The 9443-nt window shown below is 42.6% G+C and overlaps 1 protein-coding gene across 1 annotated transcript; it reads right to left on the reverse strand.

The window, feature by feature from the left end:
* Window positions 1–209: 209 nt before the first annotated feature.
* On the reverse strand, window positions 210–9023 carry dusp7 (dual specificity phosphatase 7). Its single transcript, XM_030052197.1, has 3 exons — window positions 8500–9023; window positions 5915–6343; window positions 210–3988 (listed from the first exon to the last, which is right to left on the reverse strand). Exons 1-3 carry the CDS (start codon window positions 8906–8908, stop codon window positions 3672–3674), a joined length of 1155 nt encoding a protein of 384 aa, XP_029908057.1. The 5' UTR covers window positions 8909–9023; the 3' UTR covers window positions 210–3671.
* Between the last annotated feature and the right edge of the window lie 420 nt (window positions 9024–9443).

Consider the following 9443-nt stretch of genomic DNA (forward strand, 5'->3'; position numbering starts at 1 on the left):
CCTCGTTTCCTCTCCTTTATTTTTCTCACTCTTTCCTCCCAGGCTCTCAAGCACATTCTTACCAAGATGTAGCTACAAGTAAGTACACAGAAACTGCCGTTCCTGTGATCTGGCAAATTTACAAACAGAGAAGAAGACTTAGTTTCTCTTTCATTGTTACAAATACACAAAAACACAAGAAAGCAGCTTGAAATCAACAAGATTCTCCATAAATAGAAAAGCTCTGTACTGAAATATTTTTCAATCCTAGGGTGCGAGTGATCAAGTCCTTAATATTTCCTTATTGTAAGTGGGGTATGACTTCAGACAAGGGAAGTCCATTCAAGCATGGTAGTTTTATTTTCATCTCTGATGCTATGATAGGAGAGGATCTTTGCATAAAAACTCATAACATATATATACTTAGATATATATTCATATTGAAAGGCCACAGGAATAGCATAGAGCACATTATATCAAAACAAGACGGAAAAGACCTTGTAACTGTTTAAGCCGGGTGGCGTAATCATCTATTGTGAAACATAACTGGCATGCTGAACCACAGCTCTGGCTGTATGGAACCGTGTGTGTGTGCAAACATGCTTGTGTGTGAGGGCCTTTCTCAGGTTGGTAATGGGCACACAGGCCTGTATTTTGGGCACCCTAGGTGAAATGTTACTTCAGTCCACAAGCCATTGAGCTGGATCTTGTATAATTACATATAATAGATATAGTACAAAAAAAGAAGAATTAAAAACTCTGAGGTCTTGGATCTACAAAATACTGCAAAAAGGTGTCTGATATATTGCAGAGTAACAAAGAGGACCTCGTGTGACCCGTTACAGTAAAAGACAGTTCACTGTCCATTATTACCGTGTTTGATTCAAATAACAGATAACAAACGCTTCATTTTTTACACAATGTTTTTCTAAAGTGAGATACAAAGAGCATTGAACAGTCAGCATTAGAAACAAGTTAGAAAGATTATATAAGGCCAGCTAAAACCAACCCTGGTCAGAGTCACCAGCCGTCCCCTCTGAGACCCAGCTCTGTTTCTGTTGTAGACCCTGTCCACATCGCTGCTGACAAACCGCTTACCGTATCATTACTTTGCTCTGGATACTGAGCTGTGGTTCGCCTACAGATCTTGCTATATAAATCCTACATTTTACATGCTTGTTGCACTGCTGAGCTCGTTCCTCACTCCTATGAGGAAACAATATAAGGAGAACTGTTGTCATACTTCTAGTGATCTTGAGACATATTTTTAGGGCCAAAATAAGAAGTTCTTGAAACCACTTCAGGATTGTTTCAAGAACAGTTTCTGAAAAGTTTTTAAGACGGTGCTGAAAGGCTGCTGATGTGGACAGGGTCTTAGAAACCATGCAGGCTACATACTGTATGCTGCTGAGTTCAGCAGCAACAGTAGTTAAAAAAACTGCCCTCATCGTTCTTCTTCCAACTGGTAAAGCAACTGGTAAAACATCCAACCCCTGGTTACTTCTACTGTTAGAGAGCATACAGTACCACAGCATGCTCAGGTATAGAAAATAATATAGATCTGTCTACTATTAGCTCTATAATATATATATATATATATTTATATATATCAATTTGCGTGTAATATATCTTTAATATAATACACCCAAGGCTTAAGGGTGAATCAACTCAGACAAAATTTTCTTTGACAAAATGGGCGATCCCTTTGCAGAAAGATCTCCCTTCCATATTCTCCAATGCAGTTAAGGAACAAGAAGCTATTGAAGTAGCTAAGTGCAGTCTGTTGCCGAGGCCAGTCCCAGAGCCAGACTCTTTCTCCTCTGCCTCCCCAAACCCATCAGTGCCAATTCTGTTTTCTAGCCCGAACCTATCTACACCCTAGCCTGGCTCTATATCTACACATACTAGACCCAACCCCAACCCCTTGTTCTCCCCCTAACCACTTGTCCCTGCCCCAGTCTAAAGGAAGTGATAAAAAGAACAACTTCTTTGGCAATCTAGCTGGGTCCTAAATGGGACCTACGATGAGACATAGAACAACAAATTGAGTAACTTCCCCTTGGGCAAAAGGAAGCTGCAATATAGGCAATACAAGAATGTTGAGGCACTTCCTTGCCCAAGGTTATTTTAGCTAAGCTGCCCAAAAAGTTGCTCAATTTTTTTTTTTTTTTAATCACATCCTTACTATCCCAAACCCCAGTTCTAATACTGATACCCAAGCCTAACCCAAACTCAGAGTCACAGATTTACCAGTTTGGCAAACATAGCCGGAAGATGACATGTTGTAACTGCAGTCTCCAAAGAGCTTTTGAGCTTAATTTCTCATTGAAAGGAAATGAAAGATTAAACTAAAAGCAGACAGCTGTAGGAAACAACTGGTAATTCTTGCTAGACAATTTGATGTACAGTTGTAATGAGAAAATATGACTTTGCTGCAGATGTTGCGCTGCTTAGAGCTGCATTCCTGCATTCAGTTTGCCAGACTGAGATATTCAAAATCGCATATCTTCAACCATAGCCAAGTACAATCTCTGTACTGTAACCCTAACCATGGACTTCAGCCCTAACTGTACCCTAAACCCTAACTCTAACCCTAACCCTACGCTGAAACCCCAGTCCCCACTCCCTCCCCACTACACTGTGCAGCTGTTGGGACTCGTCGCAGCCTGGGACTGGCCTCTCCTCTCCACTCCTCTTCTCTGAATGTCTCTTTATCTGCCTGTCTCCAGCACTGGCTCCAAGTGCCAACAAGTCAATGGCTACACCACTGTGCAAACTGCATTAGGTCATTACAAACCTAAGAAAAAAAAAAGAAAAAAAATTTACAACATATCACAACAACGTTCTCTTTTGTTGGCATAGCCACACCCACCCGGTTCTTTAGTTATACAATCTCTTAAACCATTATTGGATTGGATTACTTACATTTTTGGACAAAGATAAGATTTTTATGCGTATATATAAGGTATACATTTGTGCGTAAATGTACACAAAAATATACAAAAATGCATATAGACGTTTGTTAAGGACTGCCCATACATTTTCTGCTATGTACGTTAACATACATACAGTACAAACATACATACTTTGTTTATGTGTGTGTGTATGTGTGTGTATGTGTGTGTGTGTGTGTGTGTGTGTGTGTGTGTTAATTCCTTGGTTTTTAAAAACTCTACATTCGGTAGAGTGAGATTTCCTACAAGTAAATCCCAGATTCTCCACTTGGCACCAGTCAGCTCAGCTTGAGAGCTGAGAGAGAAAGACAGAGAGGACGTTGTCATCTCATAAATCAAGCACTGTCGATTTCCATGTTCCTATCTTTGTATGAAGCTGTCTGTCCCGCTGTGGCCTTCACTCAGTTCCTCATTTGGTTACAGAGCGGGCCATTCACAAGACAAGTTGATCGGGCTCTTCCTCAATCTTAATCACTCTGAGCAGGACGCCATCGTGTACTCAACCGTCAGTGCCCCTCTAGGTTAAAAAATAGCTTTTGCATTCCGCTTTGCCCCTTCCCCTTTAACCTGTCATCTGTGACCTCCCCTGTCCCATCAATGCTGCCCCTCAGCCAGGCTCTCAGACAAGGAGCCTCAGGAGACTAAAACATTCATTAAAACTGGCTGCTTCCTCCAGCGCAGCCATTGTTACCATGGTAACAACACCACCTCGACCCCGACAGGACAGTTGTCTGATTTTCATGTGGACTCCAGAGTGTCCAGCTGAAACACGTTGTGATTGGTCGGGGTGGTGAAGAAGAGCTGCTCATGAGTCGGGGAGGAAGAGTGGTTGTCGCAGGGGCTGTTGAGGCCCAGTGTCCTCTCAAAGTCAAGGAGCTGGCCCATGAAGTTGAAGTTCGGGGAGATGTTTGACTTCTTCCGCTTGACAAAGTCGTAGGCGTCGTTGAGCGACAGGTTGAGCTTCTGCATCAGGTAGGCGACGGTCACCGTTACTGAGCGGCTGATGCCGGCCAAGCAGTGGACCAGGATGCCACACTTTTTAGAACGGGCCTCATCTGGTGGGCAGAGGAAGAAGAAGAAAGGGAAAAATGAGAAAACATAAGGGAATCAAAAGGTAATACAGCAGAAGAAAATGCAGGAAGACAGAAGAGAAGAGAGAAGAGCATGAGATAGAGGATTAGGCTACTGTGAAAAACCTAAGGCCTAATCACCTTGAGAATTATGGATTTTTCTACCTGCGACTTTCATGAATAGGAAGAACACATAACAAAACAAAAATGTTAAGTTCAAGTAATTTATAGCATCGGAATACCTCAACAATAGAAATATAGTCTCTCTAGAATTGTGCCGTATTAACATTTTGTATTATATTTCTGGCGCAAAACTGAATGACTTTGCCTCAATGACAGCAAAAGTCATGTAGATGTATTTTTTTTCCCCCGAGGGGTGCAGTCTGTTTCTTTTCTGCTTTCTAGCTCTCCATACATGGAAACCCGAAAACTGTCTTACATTATTAACAGGCTCCATCCATCCGCCCTCTATCAGTTGCGAGTCCCTACACTATCAGTGGCCATTAGAGCAAGAGTTAAGTGCTTCCTCGTTTTCTTTCCTCTCTCATCCACTTCTCTGTTTCTCTCTCTCTCTCTCTCTCTCTCTCTCTCTCTCTCTCTCTTTCTCTCACTCTCTCTGTTGGATAGTCCATTCTCACTCTCTCTGCCTGCATCTCTTGTTGTAGGATTGGGGTCAGTTGGCTCACAAGCTCAAGCTGCCGAAGGGATGCCAAATTAATTTTTCATGTGATGTGCGCTCACTCGCCAAAATAAAAAGCAAAAGGAAAGAGGCCCACCACCCTCGTCAGGCTAGCCAAACCCAACAAAACGAGTGTCAGATATGTAGTCACGAATCCACAGAATATACAATCCTATATTTAATCTGCACCTGATTGTTTTCAGGTTGTGCACATAAAAATTTGCGCACGAGCATTCCACCATTACATAAAGAACAATATCAGATCCAGGAAAGACAGCGTTTCATTATGTTTCAAGTACATGATGATACAAGAGCTGCTTCATTCATCTTAATAGGCAGAATACTTTCTGTGTACTGGACTGATAAAATGCCAGGAATGTAAAAAAAAAAAAAAAAATCCCTCCTCAAATATTGCACTATATGAAGCCACTTCATACATTAATTTCAGATGTATAAGGAATCCACAATTCCAACAAATAAGAACTGACATGCTCTGAATTATATATAAGGTCACATTTAGGTTTCCTTTTCAGCGTCCGCTTTCTTGTCTATAATACCCTGTACCAAAGAGATATGATGTAATCCTTGCATATTACAGATAGTTAGACGTACCATATAATATCAGCATGACCCAAATCTGTCATGACCTCTGGCTCTGGCATATGTCAAATTTCCTCCCACTTAAATAGTTACATTACCCTGAAAAAGGAACATTTTAATAGTCCTGGAACAATCCAATGCCCAAACAAAGACCTTGGTGTTCTCATGGACCCATCAGAGAGGGGATTCCCTATTCTCGAGAACTCAAACAGGAGAAATTATGGGAGTCATTTAGAATACTTAAAATAAACATGTAGTTGAGACTGTGTGAAAAACTAGAAAGCCAAATTTATAAGGCCTATGTTCTTGTGGCTTCAGTGTAACTCCATTAGTAGAGAATTCTTTTTTTTTTTTTTTTTTTTTTTTTTTAAATTATAAATACACTTATATATTATGACACAAACTTCCTGCGGTGTTTACAAGCTACTCAGTAACACACAGGCAGCTGAATGTCTAATGCAAACAGTTTACTGAATCAAACAATTCCCTCAAACTATTTTATGTCAAAACCAATTTGCACAGACCAGTTAAATGCTAATAAATACAATTACCAAGATTTAAGGTTAAAATCCTGGATCATGTAGGCAAAGAGAATAACGGAAAGGGGAAAGACACTCACAGCCTTCACTTACCAATGAATGAGATGGCCTCAGGGAAAAACTGAGAGAGGTTCTGGCTCCAGTGGTCGGAGATGGGAATCTGTTTGTACTTGAAGTCCCCGTCGTGTTCAAACATGTTGGGCAGGTTGGGTGTCACGTTGAGGATGTACTTGATATTATACTTCCCGAGCACATCCAGGTTGGTGGAGTCTTTGGCACAGCCCAGGTACAGGTACGGCAAGATCTGGACAGGGAATGCTGGCTGGTTGTTGGGGAGCGGGCTGCCCTCGGACTCCGTGGCGCTGCCCGGCTCGCGGTCAGATTCGCCGTCCGAGCAGTCTGAACTGATGCGGAGTCCTCCCAGGCCAAGGACAGAGGCTGGTGGGGAACTGCTGGGGCAGGAGCAGTCCAGATTGGTCTCGCAGTGCTCAGGGTACTCCGACTGGAACTTGTTGAAGCCCCCTTGAGACAGAGGAAAAGACCAGGAAGAGGTCAGCACTAGGATATATTAAACAATAAGCTAAGTGAAGTTAAGTAAAAAATGTTTCAACCATTAAGGGTCTCCATAAGGTCTCTCCATCATAATTGCAGAGTTCACTTGAACCCAGAACCTAAAAGAATGTGATTGAAACTAGTTCTAGGTGCTATTAGGATATAGTAAATTAGATCACCTTTTTTTAAATTTATCACTTTATTAAATGTACCATACAATTGGCCAAAGGCAGATTTACACTGTTACTGATGTTAGTTGAATTAGCCCTCCAAAACTTTCCCCTTTGTTGTTCAGCACCAACAAAATGGCAGCAGAATGCCGACAAGAGCTGGACTGTGAACCTGAAATGGACCGTTTGAATTTATGAATGGCAGCAAAGAAATCTTGAATGTTAGGAAAGTAGTCATGACACTCTGTGTGTGATAGTGCTACTAACAACTAAACACATGAATTGTGTTTACATAAGAACAGCCATCACTACATTATTTTTTCTGCAGTACACTCATACTGCAACCCCAGGTGGCATTATAAGACATAACCGGGGATGTAGAGGGGGTTAAACCTCAGTTTGCCAGCTTTTTTATTTAGAAATCTGAGTATACACACACCATTTCATTCAAACCTTTATGATATAATTTCTTAGTACCGCTGCATCATAATCACATGGGATGGGGTATTCAGTTGAAAAGCATAATTAAATTAATTTCAAGTGTAATTCAAAGTGTTTTTCTGTGGGCTGTGACTCACCAACTGGAAAAGCTTACCAAGGATTTATTTTATTTTATTTATTTGAGCAGAGGCTAGCATATGATGCGACAGTTTAATTTAATATTTAAAGCACTGTGAAGAGCCACACAGCGCTGACAGATCCGCTCCATTGAGAAAGGATGAACCCTGGGGAGAATGCAGCAGGACACTGTCAGCCGCTCTGCTACAACACAGTGGACTTTTTGTGAATGGCAGCTCAGCTTGCCACTTGTATATAGATATGTATTTACGGTATGTTTATTTCCAGGTCACTTACACCCCTGCCTGGTGGCTTAATAACACAATTTCCCATATTCTATCGCTTCCTAGCCCTCGTTTCGTTTCTTTCGTGGTAGAAGATTAAAGAGAGTGCGTCGTCTGCTCGCTTCCCCGTCTGTTCATTCATGAAAAAAATGCCTCTTTTCCTGAAGGAGCACAACATGGCGGGGCCATTTTGCAGTATTCAATTGAAAACATATTCGCCCTAACTTTATATTAGACGACACGTTTCGCAGACATACTTTACTTTCGATAAGACAGCGATGAGATTTTGACACAGTTCGACTGAAAATTTGTATTTTATGTCAGGCAATACGTGATTAGCATAAGAGACTACATGTTCACAAAGTCCAATGGCAAGTTCATTAAGTTTTACGACTTCACACCACTCTGACGATACAGCCTGCTCTTCTGTAACACGGGTATTATAACACGCACGGCCTAACAATGATTATGTTTTATGAAAGAACTCAATGTGAATACCGTTTCCATGATGAATAGGCCGTTTACCCTCGTTGACTCCGGAGTTGAATCAATCTGCCAGACTTTACGGGTAATTACAGCTCGGCTAATTTGCTTTGAAGTAGCGCGCGACACCGTGAAATCTCTTGAGGGAAACATTTGAATACTATGTAACAACGGTATTTACTATTATGAATAAGCTTCACAGGTGATAATGTGACGTTACGATTTTCCAAAAAATAAGCGACGTGACTTTTTTTTTAGTATTACATGTTCATGTCACGAACCCCCCTCCCATTTACTAGGTTTTATGTCAGGCAACCCACATCAGAAGAAAATGCTGTTGATTTATTATTAAATTGTAGGCTACTGTAACTGTAAGTAGTGAGGTGCGCGTGGTGAGAGTGAAACCAGTGATGCGAGTAGCCCACATTCACGAGTGGGGACGATGCCAGTGAATTAAATAATAGTAATTAATGAAACGATCATGATGCTGTGGGACAGTGTCAGAGCCCCGATATATGACTCACTGTGAATGAGAGCGTAAAGTTCAATTTTATGAATTAACGCGTTCTGTACGCTCAGAGAGACACCAAAACATGCAGGCCCGTGTTTCCCAGCTCTGTTTGGATCTTACCCTCCAGATAGTAGGCTTTGCACCCGTCGTCCCGCAGTTTCTGCAAGAGCAGCCCCAGGACGGAGCTCCCCAGTCCGTTCTCCTGTCGCTCTGAGGTCGCCTCGTCGTACAAAACTACTACGTCCGTCTTGCAGCGCTTGACAAATTTCTCCTTGTCCTCGTTGTTGGGGATGATGGAGCGGATCGGCAGGTTGCCCTTCTTCAGTCTGCGGAGCATCAGGCCCGGGATGGCCAGGTTGATGGCCGACTCGATGTGAGAGGACTCGTACAGCTCATGGGGTCTGCAGTCCAGCAGCAGCAGAGAGCTGGCCCCGGTCTCCAGCTCCTCCTGCAGCCACTCCACACTCTTACTCGACATCATCATCATAGTCACGATCACGGAGCCTCTCCACAGATGATTAATTTTCATCAGGGAAATATTCCGTTTGTCTCCTGGGGTGACATGAAAAACCTCAAACAAACAAACAACAAACAAACAAAAAAAGGGAAAGGAAAAGAAAAAAAAATCACGGCGCTAAACTTCCCTTCCCGCTGCCGCCGCCGCTGCTGCTGTTGTCGTTGCTGGCGGGCGCACACACACACGCACCACACACTCACACACGCACGCACGCGCACACACCGCGCACACACGCATACAAGCACGCACCGATGCGCCTCTCACCGGAGCAGGAAACTTAAACATGCAGACCAGAGGTTTCTTTCCCTTTTTCCCCCCTCCTTTAGTCCGATATCAGCGGAGGTTTCATTCTAGTCCATCGACGTCCGTCTGGTAAACCTGTTCCAACTTTCACGCTTCACAAGATCCCAGAAAAGGTCCTTTTGGTGTCTCGTTACTTTCTAAGGATTTGTGTTTCAGATGAGGTGATTCTAGAGTCCATGATTACTGTTATTATTTCTCATGCTGGCCGATGGAGCGCCTCTGGTTTGTCATTTCCACTGGACGC

Source organism: Myripristis murdjan, chromosome 5, assembly GCF_902150065.1.
Source record: "Myripristis murdjan chromosome 5, fMyrMur1.1, whole genome shotgun sequence".
Taxonomy (NCBI): domain Eukaryota; kingdom Metazoa; phylum Chordata; class Actinopteri; order Holocentriformes; family Holocentridae; genus Myripristis; species Myripristis murdjan.

Bases quoted from the DNA above. Each gene is read 5' to 3' on its own strand.
- dusp7 (XM_030052197.1), bottom strand. From the start codon at position 8,908: ATGAAAATTAATCATCTGTGGAGAGGCTCCGTGATCGTGACTATGATG. The intron at 6,344-8,499 runs GTAAGATCCAAA...CTCTGTCTCAAG, and splicing joins CAAAGCCTACTATCTGGAGG to GGGGCTTCAACAAGTTCCAG. The intron at 3,989-5,914 runs GTAAGTGAAGGC...TCTGCCCACCAG, and splicing joins TGAGGCCATCTCATTCATTG to ATGAGGCCCGTTCTAAAAAG.